Source organism: Saimiri boliviensis, chromosome 14 (genome assembly GCF_048565385.1).
Source record: "Saimiri boliviensis isolate mSaiBol1 chromosome 14, mSaiBol1.pri, whole genome shotgun sequence".
NCBI lineage: Eukaryota > Metazoa > Chordata > Mammalia > Primates > Cebidae > Saimiri > Saimiri boliviensis.
In genome coordinates, this window is record NC_133462.1 from 16,651,949 (window position 1) to 16,677,480 (window position 25,532).

General features: G+C 39.2%; 1 protein-coding gene across 4 annotated transcripts; it reads left to right on the top strand.

Annotated features, from left to right (window-relative positions):
• The first annotated feature begins 8,012 nt into the window (after positions 1-8,012).
• Positions 8,013-24,700, top strand: ZNF780A (zinc finger protein 780A). Of its 4 annotated transcripts, XM_074386338.1 has the most exons (6): positions 8,013-8,058; positions 12,370-12,423; positions 13,463-13,580; positions 13,883-14,009; positions 15,986-16,081; positions 19,456-24,700. In XM_074386338.1, the coding sequence occupies exons 4-6, from the start codon at positions 13,976-13,978 to the stop codon at positions 21,147-21,149; spliced, it is 1,824 nt and encodes a 607-aa protein (XP_074242439.1). In that variant the 5' UTR covers positions 8,013-8,058; positions 12,370-12,423; positions 13,463-13,580; positions 13,883-13,975; the 3' UTR covers positions 21,150-24,700. The 4 variants fall into 4 exon arrangements, with proteins under 4 accessions (XP_074242439.1, XP_010329304.1, XP_074242440.1 ...); XM_010331002.3 differs by lacking the exon at positions 13,463-13,580; XM_010331001.3 differs by lacking the exons at positions 8,013-8,058; positions 13,463-13,580 and adding an exon at positions 8,063-8,145.
• Positions 24,701-25,532: the final 832 nt, after the last annotated feature.

The following is a 25,532-nucleotide window of genomic DNA, read 5'->3' on the forward strand; positions in this document are numbered from 1 at the left end:
GGGAGGCTGAGGTGGAAGAATCACTTGAATCCGGGAGGCGGAGGTTGCAGTGAGCTGATATCACATCATTGCACTCCAGCCTGGGTGACAGAGGGAGACTTCATCTCAAAAAAATAAAATAAAATAAAATAAAAAAGAAGTATACACTAAACTTAGCAAGTGTTTCATAAGGTCTTTTTTCTTTCGTTTGTCTTTTTTTTTTTTTTTTTTTTTTTAGAGATGGGGTCTCATGCTGTCACACAGGCTGGAATGTAGTGGTATAATCATGACTCACTACAGCTTTGAACTCCTGGGCTCAAGTGATCCTCCCACTTAACCTCCCAAGTAGCTGGGACTACAGTGGCGAACCACCATGCCTGGCTAATTTTTTTTTTTTTTTCTAGAGATGGGATCTAGCTATGTTGCCCAGGGTGGTCTCAAACTCTTGGCCTCAAGCAATTCTCCTGCTTCAGCCTCCAAAGTGTTGGGATTACAGGTGTCAGTGACCTTGCCCTCATAAAGGGTTGTTTGAGAAAGGTTGGTATGGGCAATGACTCACGAGTCTCTCATGTGAGCAACTGGATTGGTCATGGTGGTGTTTACTGACATGGAGAAATTGAAGAGGTTGTGGTTTTGGTGTAAATATAATGCACACTCTAGCACATGTAGTTTACTCTGTCTTTAAGACAACTGCATCATCTGTGTGACTAGTCATACATCACACACACATACGTAAGGGTAAAACTCAGATGGAAGGTTTGCTTTGAGAAGGCTGTCAACAACATATACTGGTAAGAAAACTGTGAAAGTTGTCAGAATCAAAACGGAGTCATTAATGTTAAGAAAACTCTGACATATCATGGGCCAGGCACAGTGGCTCACACTTGAAATCCCAGGACTCTGAGAAGCCAAAATGGGAGAACTGCTTGAGACCGGGAGTTGCAGATCAGCCTAGGTGACATAGTGAGACCCCCAAAACATAAAAAAATTACTGGGTGTGGTGGTGTGTGCCTACGATTCCAGCTACTCCAGAGGCTGAGGTAGGAGGATTGCTAGAGCCCAGGAGTTTGAGGCCACAGTGAGCTATGATTGAGCCACTGCACTCCAGGCTGGGTGGCACAGTGAGATTCTGTCCCAAAAGAAAAAAAAAACGAAAAAGAAAACTCTGACAAATCAAGCATGGAGAGAGCATGAAGAAAGGGTTTTCATGCTTTATGCCTGATCAAAAAACTGTCACAAAGACTGCAAAAACAACAACCTTGCACAAAGTCCATCATAACCTTATACAGATAACACGTCTGCAAAAACATCTGCTCAGCAATTCCCTGTCCCATCTCAGACTTATTGATGTTTGTAGCCAAAGATAATTATTTCAAAACAATTATATAAGCCTCTTCATTTTTTTTTCATTAAAAATCCCTTGTCTTCCTTCATCTCCCTGAATTTGCACGTATTTCACTACGGCATATAGATTCTAATTGCTGTATTCTATTGCCAAACAAACATTGTTTCTTTTAGAGAGCCCCTTTCTGTTTGTTACGTAGGTTGACATATATGGCGTTTGAAACAGGACCTGAAAAAGTTCACTAGCAGAAGGAAATGGTGTCTGGGCACAGTGGCTCACACCTGTAATCCCAGCCTTTGGTTGGATCACCTGAGGTCGGGAGTACTAGAACAGGTTGGCCAACATGGTGAAACCCCCTCTCTACTAAAAATACAAAAATTAGCAGGGTGTGGTGGTGTGCGCCTATAATCCCAGCTACTCAGGAGGTTGAGGCAGGAGAATCGCTTGAACACAGGAGGCAGAGATTGCAGTGAGCCGAGATGGCATTGCTGCACTCCATCCTGGGCAACAGAGCAAGACTCTGTCTCAAAAAAAAGGAAATGGTGATAATTGGAACCAGTGTGCGGTACTCACTGAGCCTCTTCCTTGGCTGGCCTTCTCTGCTCTGGTGATGGGCAAATAACAAGTGATCCTCCCTCCTTTTGTTAGAGGCTTTTTGACTTTATTTGGGATCTTGTTTGGATAAGGTCATTTTTTTTTCTTTTTTCTTTTTTTGAGATGGAGTCTCACTCTGTTACTCAGGCTGGAGTACAGTGGTATGATCTTGGCTCATTGCAACCTCTGCTTCCTAGGTTCAAGCGATTCTCCTGCCTCAGCCTCCCGAGTAGCTGGGACTATAGGCACGTGCCACCATGCCTGGCTAATTTTTTGTATTTTTAGTAGAGGAGGTTTCACCGTGTTAGCCAGGATGGTTTCGATCTCTTGACCTCGCGGTCCAGCTGCCTCAGCCTCCCAAAGTGCTGGGATTACAGGTGTGAGCCACCGCACCCGGCCTAAGGTCATTTTTATAAAAGGCCATACATCCCTCCTGGAATGATAAGACTTTTTGTCTTTTCTGGTAAGTCCTCTTTCTGCACTTGGTACTGTAGGTTTCTACAGTATTTACGTTCTGTCTGTGAGGTACATGTTCTCTGGTCTGTGTCCCTTCTCTGGTTTAATATTTTGTTTGATCTGCACACCTGGGTGAAGATATTTGTGAACATTCTTATCTTGGTTTCCTTTGATTGGTTTGACTCTTTTCCTTGCTTGTTTCTGAAAATCGTACAGGAGCAAAAGTAGACATTCTAAGTGATGGGTACACGAGGCAAGGCTACTTAACAGCAACCAGGGCAGACACCGCCATCTAAAACACTAGTATAAATGCCTGAATTCGGCTGAGGGCAGTGGCTCGGGCCTGTAATTCCAGCACGAGGGGACTGAGGTGGGCAGATCACCTAAGGTCAGGAGTTCAAGACTAGCCTGGGCAACATGATGAAACCCCGCCTCTACTAAAAACACAAAAATTAGTTGGGCATGGTGGCACAAGCCTGTGATTTCAATTACTTGGGAGGCTAAGGCTGGAGAATCACTTGAACCCAAGAGGCAGAGGATGCAGTGAGCCGAGATGGCATTGCTGCACTCCAGCCTGGGCAACAGAGCAAGACTCCATCTCAAAAAATAAATAAATAGGCTGGGCGCGGTGGCTCATGCCTGTAATCCCAGCACTTTGGGAGGCTGAGGCAGGTGGATCACGAGGTCAAGAGATCGAGACCATCCTGGTCAACATGGCGAAACCCCGTCTCTACTAAAAATACAAAAAATTAGCTGGGCATGGTGGGGCGTGCCTGTAATCCCACCTACTCAAGAGGCTGAGGCAGGAGAATTGCCTGAACCCAGGAAGCGGAGGTTGCGGTGAGCTGAGATCACGCCATTGCACTCCAGCCTGGGTAACAAGAGCAAAACTCCGTCTCAAAATAAATAAATAAATAAATAAAAATAAATTTCTTAATTCCCTGACAGGACTTACAAGATTTTCTTTGCTCCCAGAAGATTAATAAGAAACAAAATGACATTCTCAAACATTAAGGCATGCCAAGTTTTCTTGGACCCTGGTTGGCACATATTATGGCCTGTTCTTGCGCACATTTTTACGCTGATGGGCAAATTACAACAAGGAAAATTCAGAGCTCAGATGATCATCATTCAAAAAAAATCTGCAACTACAGAGTTAACACGTAGAGTCTTCTAAGTCCTCTATCTCTCTAACTTTTTCTCCGCCTACTTGGAATCTGCTGACTTTTCTGCTGTTGTTGAGATAAAACTCACTGCTTATGGGATTCCAATCGAGATTTTAAAAAGTAGAAGTTTAAAGGGCTTTCGAATTAATAGCTTTAAAATCACAACTCCTTGGTAACCAACAACCTAGCCACCTTTTAGAAATACAAATTTAGGCTGGGTGTGATGGTTCATGCCTGTAATCTTAGCACTTTGGGAGGCCGAGGTGGGCAGATTGCTTTAGGCCAGGAGTTTGAGACCAGCCTGATCAACATGACAAAAACCTTGTCTCTACTAAAAATACAAAAATTAGCCTGGTATGGTGACACATGCCTGTAATCCCAGCTACTTGGGAGGCTGAGGCATGAGATTCGTTTGAACTCAAGAGGCAGAAGTTGCAGTGAGCCAAGATCATGCCACTGCACTCAAGCCTGGGTGACAGAGTGAGAATAAATAAATAAATAAAATTAGAGTTGTCTAACAATTGTGTATGATGATAAAACACTTATTTGAAAAATTAATAATCTAAAAGAAAAAGGAATAGATAAATGTTTATAAAACATATAGACATAGTCACCCCTGTTCTCTGTTTTTTGAATTGAATGTCAATAGACATGGATGTTGCTATGTTGCCCAGGCTGACCTTGAACTCCTGGCTCAAGCAATCCTCCCATCTCAAACTCCTGAGTAGCTGGGACTACAGGAATATACCACTGCACGGTTCAAGTGATTCTCTTGCCTCGACCTCCCGAGTAGCTGTAGCCGGGATTACAGGCATGCACCACCATGCCCAGCTAATTTTGTATTTTTAGTCGAGACAGGGTTTCTCCATGTTGGCCAGGCTGATCTCAAACTTCCAGCCTCAGGTGATCCACCTGCCTAGGCCTCCCAAAGTGCTGGGATTACAGGCATGAGCCACTGTGCTTGGCCTAATATGAGTCTTTTCTATTTTTTTTCCTCAGTCAATCAGCTAAGGTTTTGCTACTTCATTTGATCTTTTCAAAGAATCACTTTTAATTTTGTAATTTTTCTCTATTATTTTTCTATTCTCTATTTTATTTAACTCCACTCTTATCTTTATTATTTCCTTCCTTTCCTTCCCCCCCCTTTTTTTTTTGCTATTTTTCATGTTCTAATTCTTAAAGTTATACAGTTAGATTATTGATTTGACATCTTTTTTTTTATAGGCATGTAGAACTATAAATTTTTCTCTTAGTAGTAAGCATATTATAAGCTTTGGTAACGTGTTTTTATTTGTATTTATCTAAAACATTTTCTAAATTCTCTTTTTATTTGTCCTTTAATCCTTTGGTTAAGATTGTATTGATTTGGCACAAGACAAAGATTCCTTCTCTTAGTACTCCTATTCAACATAGAAATTCAACTGAATTTCGGCCGGGCGCGGTGGCTCAAGCTTGTAATCCCAGCACTTTGGGAGGCCGAGGCGGGTGGATCACGAGGTCAAGAGATCGAGACCATCCTGGTCAACATGGTGAAACCCCGTCTCTACTAAAAAAAATACAAAAAATTATCTGGGCATGGTGGCACGTGCCTGTAATCCCAGCTACTCAGGAGGCTGAGACAGGAGAATTGCCTGAACCCAGGAGGCGGAGGTTGCGGTGAGCCGAGATCATGCCATTGCACTCCAGCCTGGGTAACAAGAGCAAAACTCTGTCTAAAAAAAAAAAAAAAAAAAGAAAGAAATTCAACTGAATTTCAGTTATCAGAATTTGCCAACATGAAGACAATGGGATTTAGTCTTACAAATTAAGAGAGAAACTGAATGAATTAAGTCATGAAATATCAGATGGCATACAGGATTTAATTTTGAAATTCTTCAATTTTGCTTAGGGATTTCTTCAGCTATGGGAATAGATTTTTGATGATGCTCCAAATTTTAACTGGATCAATTTGCAGTTGGTGTCAGAATGGAGTGCAATTGAGAAGCCTTATGTTCCTGTAGCATCTAAATTTGGCTTAACATTAAAAGAAATCATAAATAGAACCAATATGTTTGCCTTGTAAAGATAATTTTCAAAGAAATGTACCCTTCCTAGACAAGGTAGCAAAAAAAGAGATGTACCTTGAAGGTAAGATATATTAACTGCTAGAATATTAACTGCAATCTAATTTTTCCATATTCAATATTCACAATACTTGTGAGGATATCTCCCATTTCATTGGATATATTCTGAGATTTCTGGTTACCTTAGTATATACAGAGTGTATATCTCAATTTTAAAAGTATGGTGTTCAGAGGAGAGTCATTTGAAGGTAGCTATAATTTCAAGTTTATTAACCATAAAGTCCAACATTGAAGATTACATAAAATTTTATCAAAATTTAAAAATAATAGAGCACATTGAAAGAAAATACTTAAAAAGCATGGTGACATTGGTTAAGAAATTGATTAAAGTATCAGAATATACTTAAATATATTTATTCTGCTTCTGTTTATTCTAATGTTTAGTCAACATAAATAGCTTAAAAATTTTTTCCCTTACTACAAAAATGTTATTTTGCTTTAACATATATATGTTATTGTTTTACCCTTTAGGATATAACATAATATTATAATTAATAAAGGAATTTTTTAAAACACTACATAATTTCAATTGCCTTAGTATTCATACCTTTTCAAATTTGTACTACTTCAGACAATATATTATATACTCAGCTGTTATTTTTAATTTAATTCCAGTTTTGTCAAAGAATATACTTTGTATGACTTGAATCCTCATACATTTATTGAGACTTGTTTTATGGCCCAGAATATGGTCTATACTGGTATGTATCCCCTGTCCACATAGATGAATCCCCTGTCATTGAGGAGAGTGTTCCACAAATGTGGTGAGATCAAGTAAGTTGATATGTTGCTCAAATCTGCTATATCCGGTTGCTTTTCCGTGTTTGTTCTATTAATTACCAAGAGAAATATATTGAAATATCTGACTATAATTGTGGATCTGTCTCCTTTTTGATCTAGCAGGTTTTTCTTCACATACTTAGAAGCTTTGCTTTTAGGAGCAAAATTTAGATTTGTTCTTTCCACTCAATGAACTGTCCGCTTTATCATTATTATGATAAATCCTACTTTATCCCTGGTAATAGTCTTTGTCCTGAAGTTTACTTTGTTTTTAGTAAAGTCACTCCAGCTTTCTTTTGACTAGTGTTAGTATGGTGTATATTTTCCATCATTTTACTCTTAACCTATTCGTGCTTTTCATTTAACATATTACCTGTAGGCAACACATATTTGGGTCTGACTTTAAAAAAAAATCCAATTGGACAATCTTTTTAGTTAAGGTGTTTAGACCATTTACATTTAATGTGGTTATTGATACGGTTAATTATCTTGTTATTTGTTTTCTGTCACAATTCTGGAATGAAAAGACGTTTTGTTCTTTATTATTCCAGGTTTCCTCCTTGTGTAGCATAGGAAACTAGAAAAATGATTTTAAAAGTTCAATATTGCTATACTACAACAGTGAAATCAGGCTCTTTCTAGGAAAAACAAGCCCTCTTTTGCATTGTTTATAGTATTTTAACTAAGTGTTAATTGTTCATCCTTCAAGATAAGGCAAGTAGTTCTTTATGTACTGTTATCCGTTTCCATGTCGTCCTGAATCACATTTTTCTCTGCAGATAACAGGAACATTGTCTCGAAGAATCCAGGACATTTGATTCTGAAATCTCCAGTGTAAACCACACTTCCCCTCCTAGTATATAAGCAATCAATTCTTCAAGCTTTTCAAATTTACCCTGAGTCCCCTTCAAATACCACAGAGAAGTGGAAGCTGGGGTCTGAGATAAAGAGGTTAAAGCAGTTGCATCTTGACATAATTTTACTTTAAGTTCTTTCTTCTTTAAAAGTTCTGCTCATTTGCATTCTTCTCCAAGGAGAGAAAAAAAGTAAGTTACACTGACTCTCCGAAAGGGAAATGCTCCTCTCAGATGGGGATCCTCGTCCATGGCAGCAACCTGTGCACCCCGGGGATTGGCCGGGCGCGGTGGCTCAAGCCTGTAATCCCAGCACTTTGGGAGGCCGAGGCGGGTGGATCACGAGGTCGAGAGATCGAGACCATCCTGGTCAACGTGGTGAAACCCCGTCTCTACTAAAAATACAAAACATTAGCTGGGCATGGTGGCGCGTGCCTGTAGTCCCAGCTACTCAGGAGGCTGAGGCAGGAGAATTGCTTGAACCCAGGAGGCGGAGGTTGCGGTGAGCCGAGATCGCGCCATTGCACTCCAGCCTGGGTAACAAGAGCGACACTCTGTCTCAAAAAAAAAAAAAAAAAAAAAAAACTCCTACGAATCCACTAGGCTCGGCTTCCTTAACAGTCAGCCCCGGTTGCATGCTGGGGTCAACCTGAGCAGATGAGCGCTCAAGGCTTCTGAGGCTCGTTCTGCTCAGAACTGTATTTCCCAGCGGCCACCGCGCCGATCCACTTCCGGTCTCCAGGGGTTGACGACAGAGTGGGGTAAGATCTTCACGTCCGACAAGAGATCGGTGGCTTCGGGAGGTCACTGCGGACTGGGGCTTGAGCCTGACCAACCCGACAGTGCGGGTGGGTGGGTGAGCGGGCGAGGGAGGCGCTCAGAATAGGAATCCCGGGGTTCGCCTGGCGTGCGTGTGCGCGGGCATCAAAGGAGGGGGACTGTGCGATCATGAGTGACGGAGGGGACTGTGTGTGTGCATGAGGCCCTGTGCACAGGCCCGGGAGTGCAGGTGGACGCAGCGCACTTTGCTCGGGCTGTGTGTATGTCACTGCCTCTAGGCTCCTGCTGCTTCCTCTGTCTTTCCCCTTCACAGCTGAGGGAGCTGCAGCAGAGGAATGGCTCCTCCAGTAGGGAGGTCAGATACTGAGCCGAGAATGAAGCTTTCCACAAGAAGTACAGAAGTGCCCCGAGTGTTCCCCAGGAGGGCAGCTGCAGGTTGAGAACCACAGCGTCCTCAGAGCTCTGTCAACAGGAACCAGCTCCAAACTGGTTATATTGGTTGAACCGATTCCACCTCCTTTTACTTCCTTCCCATTTCATGTGAAGTTAGGGGAATTGTGGCCGTGGAGAGAGGGTGCTTTTAAACTTAGTCTGCGCTCCAAGAAGAGCCTGGAGTCTCACGCTTGCCTTATCCTTCCCCAGTCGTACTATTCAAAAGAAGGACCTGAAGAAGGATAAGAGCATTATTGCACACCTAAAAGTCAAGAGTGAGGTTGTGCTTTGTATTTGTTCAAGAGATACGTTTTTGATTTTAGAATATTGAGGTTCCTGTAAATTTTCAGTGAATCTAGGGGCATATGCAAATTGATTTGTGTCCCCTCCCATCGTGCCCCCTCCCTTACCTTTCCACTTAATATTCACAAAACCATTTGGCAAAATGTTCACACCTTCCTGTGCACTCTCTTTTGCTAAGCTAGTACTGAAAGACATCTCCAGTAGTTAATATTAAGGCTCTATTTTAGAGTGGAATCACATACCAGACCTCTGTTGGTCTTTACAGACCTCCTTTTCAAAACAGGGAAGCATGGAGATGGTTGGATGACTTCAATTCGTCTGTGAGGCTTTCAGGAGTGGGAAAGTGACCACACAGAAATTGGTATCAACGAGTCAGGATTTTTCCAGGAAATCCACAGGATGACGTTTGTAATGCTTGCCAGATCTCTCCGAGGTTTGGCAGCCCCAGTCGTGTTTTGGCCATTTGTGTGTGTGTGACTGTGGACTGTAAGAGGCAGTACACTATTGTGGTTAAGAATAGGAGAGTGGATCCAGAGTATCTGGGTTGGAATGCTGGTTCTGTCATTAGAATGAATTAATATTGTAAAGCCCCTTAGAGCAGTGCTAGGCATGTAATAATGTTTAATATGTTTTCACTGTTGTTTTTGTGTGGTCATTTTAAGTCATTCCCCTTGACTTTCTATAGAACAGAAGCATTAGGAATATGTGATTCATTGTGATTGCTGCTTGTACATTAAGAAAATGAGTGAGATGCTCAAATGATCTAGGACAGAATTTTTTTTTAAATCGGCAAATACAACTGTATGTATTTATCATATGTAACATGTTGTTTTATGGTATGCATACACTGTGAAATGTCTAAATCTAGCTAATTAACCATGCAGTACCTCATACAGTTACCATTTTTGTGGCGAGAACACTTCCTATCCACTCTCCTAACATTTTTCAAGACTACAGAATATTGTTATTAATTGTAGATACCATTTTGTGTAATAGATCTCTTGAACTTATTTCTTCTATCTTTCTAAAATTTTATATCATTTGACTAACATTTCCCCAGTCAACACAGCTTTCCTTCTCTCCCTTACCCACATTACCCCAGATCTGTAAATACCATTCTACTTTCCACTTCTATGATACCAACTTTTTTAGATTCGGCTGATAAGTGAGATCGTGCGTCTTTCTGTGCCTGACTTATCTCACTTAATATGATGTTCTCCAGGTTTATGCATGTTTTTGCAAATGACAGCATTTTCTGCTTTTTATGGCTAAATAGTATTCCCTTGTGTATATATACCTGCATATATGCCACATTTTCTTTATCCATTCATTCATTGATAGACATGTATGTTTATGCCACATCTTGGCTGTTGTGAATAATGCTGCAATAAACATGAGTGTGCTGATATCTCTTTGACACACAGATTTCATTTCCTCTGGATATATACCCAGTAGTGGGATTGCTGGATCATATGGTAGTTCTATTTCTAATTTTTTGAGGAATTTCCATGCTGTTTTCCATAATGGCTGTGTCACTTTACATTCTCACCCACAGTGTGCAAGCATTCCCTTTTCTCTACATTCTCACAAATGCTTCTTTTTTTTTTTTTTTTTTTTTATTTATTTATTTTTTTATTTTTTTTGAGACGGAGTGTCGCTCTTGTTACCCAGGCTGGAGTGCAATGGCGCGATCTCGGCTCACCGCAACCTCCGCCTCCTGGGCTCAGGCAATTCTCCTGCCTCAGCCTCCTGAGTAGCTGGGATTACAGACACGTGCCACCATGCCCAGCTAATTTTTTGTATTTTTAGTAGAGACGGGGTTTCACCATGTTGACCAGGATGGTCTCGATCTCTTGACCTCGTGATCCGCCCGCCTTGGCCTCCCAAAGTGCTGGGATTACAGGCTTGAGCCACCGCGCCCGGCCTCACAAATGCTTCTTAACTTTTGTCTTTCCAATAGCCACCCTGACACATATGAGGTGATATCTTATTGTAGGTTTAATTTTCATTCCCCTGATGATTAGTTGAGTATTTTTTCATATACTGTTGGCCATTTATATGTCTTCTTTTAGGATGTGCCTATTCAGGTCCTTTGCCCATTTTTTAATCAGGTTTTATTTTTGCTTTTGGTTTCCTCATATATTTTGGATATTAACCTCTTATCATTTAAATGGTTGCAAATATTTTCTCTCATTCTGTTGGTTGTCTCTTCACTTTGCTGTTTCCTTTTCTGTGCAGAAGCTTTTAAGCTTGATATAATTTCATTTGTTCAGTTTTGCTTTTGTTGCCTGTGTTTTTGAGGTCAAATCCCAAAATTATTGCTCAGATCAGTTTCATCGAGCTTTCCCCTCTATGTTTTCTTCTATTTACTTCATAGTTTAGGGTCTTAAATTTAAGTGTTTAATCCATTTAGGCTTGATTTTTGTATAAGGGTTTGAGATAAGGATCTAATTTCATTTTTCTGCGTATGGATACTTACTTTTCACAACAGTATTTTTTGAAGAGTCTGTCTTTTCCCCATTGTATGTTCTTGGCACCCTCCTCAAAAATCAGTTGGTTATAAATGTATGGACTTTTTCTGGGCCTCTCTAGTCTGTTTCTTCCATCTATGTGTCTGTTTTTATGTCAGTATGCTGTTTTGATTACTATAGCTTTGTAGTATATATTGAAGTCAGGTAGTTTGATTCCTCTAACTTTGTTCTTTTTGCTCAAGATTGCTTTGGCTATTTGGGTCTTTTGTGGTTCTATACAAATTTTAGCTTTTTTTTTTTTTTTCTATTTCTGTAAGGTATGTAGGACTGAAATTCTTAACCTGAGTTCCTGTGATTCCATTTATGGTCTCAGAGACCAAAAGCACTTGAAATAAAATATTGAAGCATTATAGAAATTATAAATGTGGGTTTTAGAGGGAGAAGTAGTATATAATTTTATAAGATTATAAAAAATTTATGTGACTCATGAGGTTTGGATCCATTGGTTTAGATAGAACGTTGGTTCTCAGCTGGGGCGATGTTTAGAAACTTTTGGTTGTCACGCTGTTGGGGAGGGTGCTACTTAGATCTAATGGACAGAGGTCAGGAATGCTGCTAAACATTGTATTATGCACAGGATAGCTCTCCCCACTCCCCCAACTTAGAATTATCCAGCACAATATATCAGTAGTGCCTAGGGTGAGAAACCGTGCTTTAGAATCAAAAGATTGTGATATTTGGAATGACATTGTAAATGATCTTGTATAAATTAAGTGTTCTGTAATATAGAAATCATTAAGCAAATCATACTAGACTCAAGTGATAAGAGTATTATGAAGGTAATAAAATGAAGACCCTTGGATGTAGCAAGAGCTTGGTTTCCTCCATACTCCACCTGTTCACTGCCAGTTTATTTGTGAGAGTGTGTGTGTGGGGACAAGGAAAGTGATAAGAGAGGGGTGGAAGTGTGAGTGTTAGCAGGGGTAGTTGAGAAATAGGAATGAAGGATAAAATAGTGATTTGTTTCAAGTCACTCTGGGAGCATTGAGACATACTTGACTTACGGCCTTTTTTGTTGTTTTCCAGGAGAGAAGCTGGAAGAAGGCTGACCAATTTTATAATTCTAAAAACATGGTCCATGTAAGTTGGTATTTTTCTTTTCTCCTTGATATATGGTGACTCTCAGCTTAGGTGACTGTTATTATTTAACCTGAAGCTTCTTACCTAAGGAGCCAAAATCTTACACCCCAGTTTGTCCCATTACAGTGAAGGTTGGTGACAAAAAAAAAAAAAAGTCAGTGTTCTTCCTGTTTGTACCTCTGTTTTCCTACTGGCTTTGATTTTTTTCTTAGAGCAGGTTATTCCACCTGTGCTCTGTGCTCAGACCTTGATCAGGAAGAGTACTGGAACAGTGGAGAAGTCAGTCCCCATAGGGAAACAGGGTTTTGTGGGTTTGATAAGTGACAGATGATTGACCACATTTGAGAACACTTTGAAACTTCACAGACTGGAGCTTTCCAGGTAGCTAAGCTAGAATTCCATAGTGAGTGGCCCCAGTCTGCAAATGTGACAAGGTGATCTGCTTTATGAGGCTTTTAGGAAAATGATCAGTGACAACAGTGGGCAGTGACAGAGAGAAGATTATTTGGGGCATGAGTGATAGATGATTACAGACTCTCTGGCCGGATGTGGTGGCTCACGCCTGCAATCCCAGCACTTTGGGAAACTGAGGCTAGTGGAGGTCAGGAGTTTGAGACCAACCTGGCCAACATGGTGAAACCCCACCTCTGCTAAAAAAAACAAAAACCAAAACAAAACCAAAAATTAGCCTTGGTGGCACATACCTGTAATCCCAGCTACTCAGGAGGCTGAGGCAGGTGAATCACTTGAACCTGGGAAGTGGAGATTACAGTAAGCCAAGATCATGCCACGGCACTCCAGCTTGGGTGACAGAATGAGACTCCATCTGGCCATCCTAAATGTATAAATTGAAAAAAATGATTAAATCTAATATGTCAGTTATATTGACTTTTGTGCAGCTTATAAAAAGCATTTGTCATGACAAGAAAAAATACTTTTGTTATCATCTCATACCATAATGAACTTGAGGATTAAGAACATTCTTCAATTGTATGAAACCCCCACCTTTTTTTCTTTTTCTTTTTTTTGTCTGAGACAGGGTCTTGCTCTGTAACCCAGACTAGAGTGCAGTGGCGTGATCACAGTTCACTGTGGCCTTGAACTCCTGGGCTCAAGCAATACTCCTACCTCAGCCTCCTGAGTAGCTGGGACTATAGGTATGTGCTACCACTCACAGTTACTTGTTTAATTTTTGCAGAGATGGGATATCATTATGTTGCCCAGGCTGCTCTCGAACTCCTAGGCTCAAGCAGTCCTCCTACCTCTGCCTCCCAAAATGCTGGGACTATAGGCATGAGCCACCATGCTCAGCCAGGAGCAGGCTTCTTTCTTGAAGAATGTGTAGGCACTCTGTGAATTTCCATATTGCTTTCTTACAGTTCAGTCCTTTACTTCCTTTTCTTTCATCTGGAAATAACTTTCTTCAATTTTACCACAATACATGTGTTTGTGGTTTCAGGGATCAGTGACATTCAGGGATGTGGCCATCGACTTCTCTCAGGAGGAGTGGGAGTGCCTGCAGCCTGCTCAGAGGACCTTGTACAGGGATGTGATGCTGGAGAACTACAGCCACCTGATCTCACTGGGTGAGGTCCTCTGCCCCAGTTAATTTAGCATCTGTTCTCTGGAATATCAGCTTTTTTTCGCTGTGAATTTCAGGGCTATCTTTTAAGAGGTAGCTGAATTCCTTCTTCTTGTTCCCAAAGGAGTGATTTGAGATTTGTTGGGTTGAAAACAGGCACCTCCCTGGAGCCCCTGCAACCTGCCTACTCCACAGTGGCCTCCTCCATTACGCTGGTCCTCTCTGTAATTGCCTCTCTCTCTTCATGACTATGGGACTGAATTTGAAATTCATTGAATGTACAAGATTTGAAATTCAGTCCCATAGTCATGAAGTTATTTGTTCTTCAAACATAATATGAAACCATGTTCTTGGACAATAACTTCCCATAGTCAGGGAGAGAGAGAGGAAATTACATGATTAATTCCCATAGGCATGAAGTTATTGTCCAAGAACATGGTTTCATATTATTGTCCAAGAACATGATTTCATATTATGTACAGTCATGAAGTTATTGTCCAAGAACCAGGTTTTGTATTGTTTGATCTCAGAATTATTGTAGATTTTGTTTATTGGTTGGTTTTTGTTTTTCTGATCCACCTGTAAGGAAAAAAGTGTCTCGAATTTTTCTATCAAAAGAACCACTATGATCACTGGGAGGCTGAGGCTGCAGTGAGGTGTACCCATCACTGCACTCCAGCCTAGGCAACAGAGTGAGACCCTAACTCGAAAACAAAAACAAACAAAAATATCTGTCATTTACATATACTGATTGGGTTGACAGAATTCATTTAACACTAAAGTGAATGAATGCATTCCATTGCCTTCAACAAACATTCATTCTGTTACTTGTTTTGTAGTTGAAAGTTTCAGGCCATGAAGTTTATGTATTTTCATTGAGTGAATATACTGAATGAGCGGTACATGTCTAAGCATGCAAAATAAATGACAATAAACATAATAATTCTTGACTTTGTGCAACTGCATATCAGGCAATGTTAGACGTATTTTACACATATTAACTTGTTTAGTCTTAGTATCAATCATATCAATATAAAATACTAGCAATATAAAATTTACTATCAATACAAAATAGGTATTATATCATCCCCATTTTAGAGTTCAGAAAACCGAAGGACAGAGTTTAAGTGACTTACCTGAGGTCATACTGCTAGTGAGCCGCAGAGACAGGATTTGAACGTGGCAGTCTGGCTTGAAGTTTCCTGCTCTCAGCCACTCAGTTGTACCTCTTTTCAAGGGATAAGATTCTGAGTTTAAATGAAACAAAGTCCTTTTCTAACATAGAGTTCTCTTACTCAACCTCTCCCTCTTCTCTGAAGTCTCTTCTCAATGTTGTTTTGACTTGTAATTTATTATAAGTTTAACCAACTTTCAAAGACCTGAATACCGAGACCAGCTCGGCCGTAGAGACCCCATCCGGTGGTGCTGAAGGCATTAAGAAGCAGACACCCAGATAGAACAGCAAAGGGGGACTATTTGGGGGGCCAACAGCCTTCTGAGCTGAGAGCCTCAAGGGCTGACAGCATTCTGGGCATAAGGGCCTCCAGCAGACTCTGACCATGTATCTCTGAACAGGTGATTATTATTAACAGCAGGTGTCCTGTGTTTTCTCATAGAACCAAGGTAAACTAGGTAGGCAGCTGGTGCCTGCTTACCACTGATCACAGAAAAACTAAAAAGTATTCTCCACGAGGGAGCCACGGGGCAGGGTCACATATCCCATGCTTAAAGAAGTGTTTTAACCAGTGTATGATATACATACACTGTCTTGCCACTTTAGAATGCCCCAAGTCGTTTTCCACTGTTGTGGGGGGGTGGGTAGGGGGAGCGGCTAGGTTTTCCTTGCCATCACTTTTCTTAGCAAACAATATATTTTATCATACACTCAGCATTTCTCAGAAATCATACACTCAGCATTTCTCAACATTTGAAAAGAAATTATATTTAAAAAATTCTGTATGTGTTATTTCTTTTAATCAGGAAGTTCCATTTCTAAACCAGATGTGATTACCTTACTAGAGCAAGAGAAAGAGCCCTGGATGGTTATAAGGAAAGAAACAAACAGATGGTATCCAGGTAAGTGAGAGGGTAAGCAGGCTGGGGGAAGCCATCATTGCCCTGGACAGCCCATGTGCTCAGAAAGGAGTCACATCCCTGAGCTGTAGTTTAAAAAACTTTAATAACCCAAGGGCTGTTGGACAAAAATGCCCAAGACCTGGGAAGGAAACAAAGATTACAGCAGGAACTATGCTATCCCCTAATCACCTAACTTCTGTTCTTTTATGCCCTTCCCCTTTTAGTGGAGTAAGTGCCCTCTTTTTTTCCCAGTGTAAACTTTTTTGTTTGTTTTAGATGGAATCTTGCTCTGTCCTTCAGTGTGTAGTGCAGTGGTGCAATCTTGGCTTACAGCAACTTCCGCCTCTCGGGTTCAAGCAATTCTCATACCTCAGCCTTCCAAGTAGCTGGGATGATGGGTGCCTGCCACCACAGCTGGCTAATTTTTGTATTTTTAGTAGAGATGGGGTTTTGCCATGTTGGCCAGGCTGGTCTCGAACCCCTGACCTCATGTGATCTGCCCGCCTCAGCCTCTCAAAGTGCAGGGATTATAGGCACGAGCCACCATGCCCAACCCATTTTGTCTTCTCCCCCGTTGATAGTTCCTTTGCTGTGCAGAAGCTTTTTAGTTTAATATAGTCTCATTTGTCTTTTTGTTTTTGCTCCCTATGCTTTTGCAGTGTTAACCAGAAAATTTTTGCCTAGATCAAAGTCCTAAAGCACTTCCTTCATGTTTTCTTTTAGTAGTTTTATAGTTTTGAGTTTTACATTTAAGTCTTTAATCCATTTTCAATTGATTTTTGTATATGGTGAGAGATAGGGGTCTAGTTTCATTCTATTGCGTATAGATATCCAATTGTTTCAGCACTATTTATTTTTGAGATGGAGTCTTGCTCTGTCACCAGGCTGGAGTGCAGTGGCAGGATCTTGGCTCACTGCAATCTCTGCCTCCTGGGTTCAGGCAATTATCCTGCCTCAGCCTCCCAAGTAGCTCGGATTACAGGCGTGTGCCACCACACCCAGCTAATTTTTGTATATTTTTTTTAGTAGAGATGCGGTTTCACTATGTTGTCCAGGATGGCCTCGATCTCTTGACCTTGTGATCTGCTGTCCTCGGCCTCCTGAAGTGCTGGGATTATAGGCATGAGCCACCGCACCTAGCCCTATTTATTTATTTTTGATTATGATTTTCCAATTTTTATTTTAGGTTCAAGGGGTACATGTGTGGGTTTTTTATAAGGGTAAATGGCATGTTGTGGTGAGTTTGGTGTGCAGATTATTTTACCACCCAGGTAATAAGCATAGTACTCAATAGGTAGTTTTTTGATCTTCACCCTCCTCCTACCCTCCACCCTCAAGTAGGCCCTGGTGTCTGTTGTTCTGTTCTTTGTGTTCATGTGTACTCAGTGTTTAGCTCCCACTTGTAAGCGAGAATATGTAGTATTTGGTTTTCTATTCCTTCATTAATTTGCTTAGGATAATGGTGTCCAGCTCCATCCATGTTGCTGCACATGATCTTGTTCTTTTTAATGGTTGCATAGTATTCCTTGGTGTATATGTACTGCATTTTCTTTGTCCAGGTAACCATTGACGGACATTTAGGTTGATTCCATGTCTTTGGTACTGTGGTTAGTGCTGTGATAAGCATAGGCATCTGTGTGCCTTTATGATAGAATGGTTTTCTTTTTTTGTTTCCTCCTTGTCTGGTTTTGGTTTCATGGTATGCCAGCTTCATAGAATGAGTTAAGGAGAATTCCCTTCTCTGAAATTTTTTGAAATAGTTTGAGGAGAATCTGTGTTAGTTCTTTGAGAGTTTGTAGTTAGAATTCAGCAGTGAAGCCATCGGTCCTGGACTTTTCTGTTTTGGGTAACATTTGATTACTGATTCAATCTCATTATTTATTATTGGTCTGTTCATCTTTTCTATTTCTTCCTGATTTAATCTTGGTAGGTGCTATGTGTCTAGGAATTTGTCCATTTCCTCTAGATTTTCCAGTTTGTTAGTATGTCATTGTTTCTTATAATCTCTGATGATCTTTTCTATTTCCGTGGTGTCAGTGCTAGTATCTCCCTTTTTGTTTCTGGTTTTGCTTCTTCCTTTCTTTCTTTTTTTTTTTTTTTTTGAGACTGAGTTTCGCTCTTGTTACCCAGGCTGGAGTGCAATGGTGCGATCTCGGCTCACCGCAACCTCCGCCTCCTGGGTTCAGGCAATTCTCCTGCCTCAGCCTCCTGAGTAGCTGGGATTACAGGCACGCGCCATCATGCCCAGCTGATTTTTTGTATTTTTAGTAGAGACGGGGTTTCACCATGTTGACCAGGATGGTCTCGATCTCTTGACCTCGTGATCCACCCGCCTCGGCCTCCCAAAGTGCTGGGATTACAGGCTTGAGCCACCGCGCCCGGCCCTGGTTTTGCTTATTTCTTCTCTTCTTGGTTAGTCCAGCTAGTTAATTTTATTTATATTTTTTAAAAAACAACTTTTCATTTCGTTAATCTTTTGTATTATTTAGTCTATATTTTATTTAGTTCTGCCATGATTTTTATTACTTCTTTCTTTGTACTAAGTTTAGGTTTGGTTTGTTCTTGTTCTTGTAGTTCCCTGAAGTATATCGTTAGATTGTTTATTTTAAATCTTTCTGCTTTTTTGATGTAGGTGTTTATTGTCATCAACTTCGCTCTTAGCAGTGCTTTTGCTGTATCCATAGGTTTTGGTATGTTGTATTCTGATTTTTATTTGTTTCAAGAAGTTTTTTTAATTGCCTTCTTAATTTCTTTCTTGACCCAATGGTTACAGAGGAGCATGTTGTTAAATTTCCATGTATTGTACAGTTTCCAAAATTCCTCTAGTTACTGATTTCTTGTTTTTTCCATGTCTGAGAAAAGACTTGATACAATTTTGGTTTTGAAAAAATTTTAAGAATTATTCTAACATATGGTCTATCCTAGAGAATGTTTTGTGTGCTAATGAGAAAATGTGTATTCTGTAGCTATTTGATGAAATGTTCAGTAAATGTCTGTTAGGCCTATTTTGTCTAATGTGAAGTTTAAATCCAATGTTTCTTTGTTAATTTTCTGTCTAGATGACGTATCTAATTCAGAGTGGGGTGTTGAAGTCCCCAACTATTATTGCACTGGCATATATCTCTCTCCCTTTTGATCTAATCATATTCACCTTATATATCTGGGTGTTCTAGTATTAGAATTATAGTATGTTTAGAATTGTTATATCTTCTTGCTGAATTGATCCCTTTATCATTATACCATGACCTTCTTTGTCTCTTTTTGCCAATAAAGGTTTTATTGGTTTGAATTGATGGTTTCAGTTGATGAAAGTATTTTGTATGCATGTGTGCTATAGGAAAATAAAATATGTTTGCTTTCTTCACTTCTTTCAGATTTGGAGTCAAAATATGGACCTGAGAAAGTATCTTCAGAAAGTGATATCTCTGAAGTAAATTTACCCAAACAAGTTATAAAGCAAATAAATAAAACTGTTGGCCTCAAGGCCTTTTATTTTAGAAATGACTCAGAATATAGAAGGTTTGAGGGATTACAGGGATATCAAGAAGGATATATCAATCAGAAGTTAATCAGCTATGAAAAACTGCCTACTTATACTCCTCATGCTTCTCTTATTCACAATACACATAAACCATATGAATGTAAGGAATGTGGGAAATACTTTAGTCGTGGTTCAAATCTTATTCAGCATCAGAGTATTCATACTGGAGAGAAACCCTATAAATGTAAAGAATGTGGGAAAGCCTTTCGACTTCACATACAATTTTCTCGACATCAGAAATTTCATACTGGCGAGAAACCTTTTGAATGTAAGGAATGTGGAAAGGCCTTTAGTCTTCTCACCCTGCTTAATCGCCATAAGAATATTCACACAGGTGAGAAACTGTTTGAATGTAAGGAATGTGGGAAGTCCTTTAATCGTAGCTCAAACCTTGTTCAACATCAGAGTATTCATGCTGGTGTAAAACCGTATGAATGTAAGGAGTGTGGGAAAGGCTTTAATCGCGGTGCACACCTTATTCAGCATCGGAAGATTCATTCCAATGAGAAACCCTGTGTATGTAAGGAATGCGGGTTGGCCTTTCGATATCATTACCAACTTATTGAACATTGCCAAATTCATACAGGTGAGAAACCCTTTGAATGTAAGGAATGTGGAAAGGCCTTTACTCTTCTGACAAAGCTTGTTCGACATCAGAAGATTCACACTGGTGAGAAGCCCTTTAAATGCAGGGAATGTGGGAAGGCCTTTAGTCTTCTCAACCAGCTAAATCGCCATAAGAACATTCACACAGGTGAAAAACCATTTGAGTGTAAGGAATGTGGGAAGGCCTTTAATCGTAGCTCAAACCTTATTCAACATCAGAGTATTCATGCTGGTGTGAAACCATATGAATGTAAGGAGTGTGGGAAAGGCTTTAATCGTGGTGCACATCTTATTCAGCATCAGAAAATTCATTCCAATGAGAAATCTTTTGTATGTAGGGAATGTGAGATGGCCTTCAGATATCATTGCCAACTTATTGAACATTCTCGAATTCATACTGGTGACAAACCGTTTGAATGTAAAGACTGTGGGAAGGCCTTCAATCGTGGCTCAAGCCTTGTTCAACATCAGAGTATTCATACAGGTGAGAAGCCTTATGAATGTAAGGAGTGTGGGAAGGCTTTTAGACTTCACCTACAACTATTTCAACATCAGAAAACTCATACAGGTGAGAAACCCTTTGAATGTAAGGAATGTGGGAAATTCTTTCGTCGTGGTTCAAATCTTAATCAGCATCGAAGTATTCATACCGGAAAGAAACCCTTTGAATGTCAGAAATGTGGGAAAGCCTTTCGACTTCATATGCACCTTATTCGACATCAGAAATTGCATACTGGTGAGAAACCCTTTGAATGTAAGGACTGTGGAAAAGCTTTTAGACTTCATATGCAACTTATTCGACATCAGAAATTTCATACTGGTGAGAAACCCTTTGAATGTAAGGAATGTGGAAAGGTTTTTAGTCTTCCCACCCAGCTTAATCACCATAAGAACATTCATACAGGTGAGAAGCCATCTTGAATGTAAGGAATGTGGGAATCCTTTAATTGTGTCTCAAACCTTGTTTAATGTCAGAGTATGTATGCTGGTGTAAAACCAGGTGAATGTAAGGAATGTGGGAAGGGCTTCAATCATGGTTCAAACCTTATTCAGCATCAGAAAATTCATTCTAGTGAGAAACTCTTTGTATGAAAGGTGTGGAGGAAGATCTTTAGATATCATTACCAACTTATTGAACATTACCAAATTCATACTGGTGGAAACCCCTTTGAATGTAAAGAATGTGGAAAAACCTTTAGTTTTCTGACATAGCTTGCTCAACATTAGGTCATTCATACTGATGAGAAGCCATTTGAATCTGAGGAATATGGGAAGGCCTTTAGTAGTGGCTCAAACTTTGTTCAACATCAGAGTATCCATACTAGTGAGAAACTCTGAATGTAAGGAGTGTGGGAAAACTTCTAGATTTAGTATTGTCTTCACTGCACATCAAAGAATTCATAACAGTATGAAACCCTTTGAATGTAAGGAATGTGGGAAGACCTTTAGTTGTAGCTCAAAGCTTGTTCAACTTGCTAAAATTCATACTGGTGAGAAACCGTATAATGTAACGAATGTGAGAAAGCATATGCTGTGGATGATCAGCTTACTCAACATTAGAAAATTCATAATAGAAATTTTATGAATATCAGGAGTGTGGACAAGCCTTCACTGTGTGTAAAAAATTTACTCAACACCAGACAACTCATATGGATGAGAAATCCTGTGAACATAAAAGAATGTGTCGCGAACTTTCATCATGGCCTAGGATTTGCTTAACATCAGAGTATTCATACTACTGAGAAATCCTTTGAGTGTAAGGAATGTGGGGTGTTTTATAGCAACTCTAAATACAGTAGAGTTCAGAGAAGATAATTCTTATGAGAAAGTCTTTGAATGAGGAATATAGGGTAGTTGTGACATCCACAGTATACTCCCTATGTAACGCTTTACCAGATACAGGCATACCTTGCTTAATTGTGCACACAGTTATTGTGTTTTATGCAATTTGAAGGTTTGTGGCAACCCCACAGTGAGTAAGATGATCAGAGTCATTTTCCAAACATCATGTGTCCATTTTGTGTCTTTATGTCACGTTTTAGTAATTCTCAGAATATTTCAAAGTTTTTCATTGTTATATGTCCATCATGGTGACCAATGACCAGTGATTTTTGATGTTACTATTGTAATTGCTTTGGGATACCACAAATATTGCCCATAAAAGATGGTGAACCTAGTTGATACTTGTCATGAGTTTTGAAAAAATAGTCAAATATACAATCATATACCCCCACCTAGATACAAAATTGTTAACAATTTGCCACATTTATTTTTTGTATGTTTGTTGTACCATAGAGAATAAGTTTTAGACTTCATGACACTTTACCCCTTATTTAATCAGCATGGGTATCACCCAAACATAAAGACAATATCATATAGCTATAGTACCATAATTACTCTTAAGGAAAGTATTCATAATTCTGTAATATCATTCCATTTTCAGATTTCTTCATTGGCCCCCAAACCATCTTTTATGGCTATTTATATTTAAAGGAGAATCCATTGCAGATTCTGAATTGCATTTGGTTATCTCTCTTCAGTATATTGTAGCCTGGAAACCCTATAAATGTAAGATCTCATATTTTGGTAGGTATTAGAATCACCTGTGGAACTTAGTAAAACTACAGAGGCTTAAGCCCTAGCTTATAAGCCTGGGCCTCTATGTTTTATTTTATTTCTCCAGGTGATTGTGATACCAACCAGAGATAGAGAGCCACTGGTCTAGAACATTTCTCCACATTCTTAAAAAATGACATTAAAATTTGACTAGCCTAGGAAAGTTGTCTTCTATGTGTTTAGATTTCTTTCTTTATAGTGTAATTTAGCCTTGTTCTCTTTGTTGTATATCCTGTACAAAGGAATTTGAGTCCAGAGGCTCTGTTAGGTCTAGATTAAATATTTTGGGGAAGAATACTTTGTACGTTATTTGTATGTCACGTTTTATTGTCAGAAAACCTTTAAGTACAGGTCCTTGCATTAGTGAAACTAAGTTTGGTCATTTGGGTAAGCTGGTAGCTACCATGTTAAGTAATTGATGGAGAGACTTTGTCACCCCTGAAAAATTATAGTCATGTATATTTTATCCCTGGATGAATACAAAATGAAAATAGAAACAGACTATTCAGAAATGAATGCCATGAAGGTATCAACATAATTCAACTTGTGTGATATGGCTGACACTACTCAGTACAAAATTAGCACCGTCTAGTTTATGCAGGGAGCCAAGGTTGTTTTGCCTGGAACCTTGTTTTTGTTCAGCATTTATCACCAGCACCTATACCATGTCTGGTACATGAGCTGTTGATAAACTTTGAAAAAAATTAAGTGCTTAAATCAAGCTATAAAATGTGATACCATTGTGGGACCATGAATTATATTAATTTTTTAAAAGATCAATAATAAACCTTTATGATTTTATTCCAGTATATTTAAAAATCTATAAAGTGATAATTTATATTGATAGCTTTCTTCTTTTTGTGAATATACCCTTATCAGGTTATTATTGTTTTGACAGATAATTCTATTTCTTAACATTTAATTGCATCTATAATCATAAGTAAAGTTATAATTTTCTAAATATAAAACTTTCATATAAAACTTGGCTTTCTAGTCTCATGTTCCTATTTTTTATTTCCAGTTTCATCTTTTTCGTATTGATTCTCTTTGACTTTTTTTTTTTTTGACTTAACAGATTCCCTGGGTATTAACCCAGCACAACTCCTTTATGGGTCATTGCACATCCTGGTAATGTCATTAAGGTTTGTCATGAAAGATCCCTGGAGGCCTTGCAATGGAACTCTATTATCATGTAATCTTGGCATTTCTAACTTGGAAGTCAGAGTGCCTTTACAAACATAATAAAACACTTCAAAGTATTTGCTAAAGTTACAAACCAAGTATGTACAAATTTTAAAAATCACCTTATACTTTTAAAAGCAGAAAAGGCATCCATAGAATATTTCCTTGCTTACAAGCTCAGTGAATGTACTGAATTCACTTACAAAAAGAATTTTCTCACATTTAGTTGCCTTTCAAAAAAATTCTTATTTCTTTTATTTGTAATTCTTTGACATTGTTGCTGCTTCAAGGTTTTGGTAATTGGACAGTATGGTCTTTATTATGCTATTAACATTTTTACTTGTCCCAAAAAAAGGGAATACAATCAAAGAAACAGAAGGTTGCCGTAACTTGAACCACATTATGATGTCAAGATGACCCAGAGCCAAGGTTACTAAGCTGTTTAAATTTTTAGTAACAGAGGTGTATCAGAAAGTGATAGGTCAATTAAATAATTTTTTGGATAAATTTAATGATATAATCTCCTTAAATTATGCTTAGTCAGCAGTATTTAATCTGTTGTCTATTATACATCTAACTGGTCTGTTACCTTTCTTATATATTTATGTATTACTTATAAATATCTTATTAGAGTAACTGATTTTTAAAACAATATATTTCATCTCCTAGGAGAATAGGATTGAGTACGTGTTTTTATTCTTTCTCATTATGACATTTGGGTATTTTATCATTTTGAAATGCTATTGAATATTCCATTTATTTAGTCTGTGGTCTGACCTTCACTCCCTAGCACTGATTTTTATTTGGACCTTCTTTTACCTGATTCATATAAGTTAGGAGTAGCCATTAGTATGGATACATTTTTCCCATTTCTAGTATACTGCCCTTTCCAAAAGTGTCTGGCTTACTCAAAGTTTTCTGTATTTGTTCCATCCTGCTTTTACAGATGAATACAAATAGCTAACTATACCTTCTAAACAAACATAAAGCTGGTGGAAAAAAGGCATATAAACAGCTCTTTCTAACCTACTATCAACAGTAAATTAAGCATTTTTTTTTTTTTAGACGGAGTTTCGCTCTTGTTACCCAGGCTGGAGTGCAATGGCGCGATCTCGGCTCACCGCAACCTCCGCCTCCTGGGTTCAGGCAATTCTCCTGCCTCAGCCTCCTAAGTAGCTGGGATTACAGGCACGCGCCACCACGCCCAGCTAGTTTTTTGTATTTTTAGTAGAGACGGGGTTTCACCATGTTGACCAGGATGGTCTCGATCTCTCGACCTCGTGATCCACCCGCCTCAGCCTCCCAAAGTGCTGGGATTACAGGCTTGAGCCACCGCGCCCGGCAAATTAAGCATTTTTAACTGCAGCCTCCTTTTGTAAAATTTATAGCCATTTATCTTTTGAGTATGACATGATACTAGATGTATGATAATTATATATTTCATATGTCAGTATGAACATGATTTTTAACAGACTTGTTCCAATGAACTTTTGTACAGATGGTCAC

Bases quoted from the DNA above. Each gene is read 5' to 3' on its own strand.
- ZNF780A (XM_010331002.3), top strand. The intron at 14,010-15,985 runs GTGAGGTCCTCT...TCTTTTAATCAG, and splicing joins CAGCCACCTGATCTCACTGG to GAAGTTCCATTTCTAAACCA. The intron at 16,082-19,455 runs GTAAGTGAGAGG...CACTTCTTTCAG, and splicing joins AACAAACAGATGGTATCCAG to ATTTGGAGTCAAAATATGGA.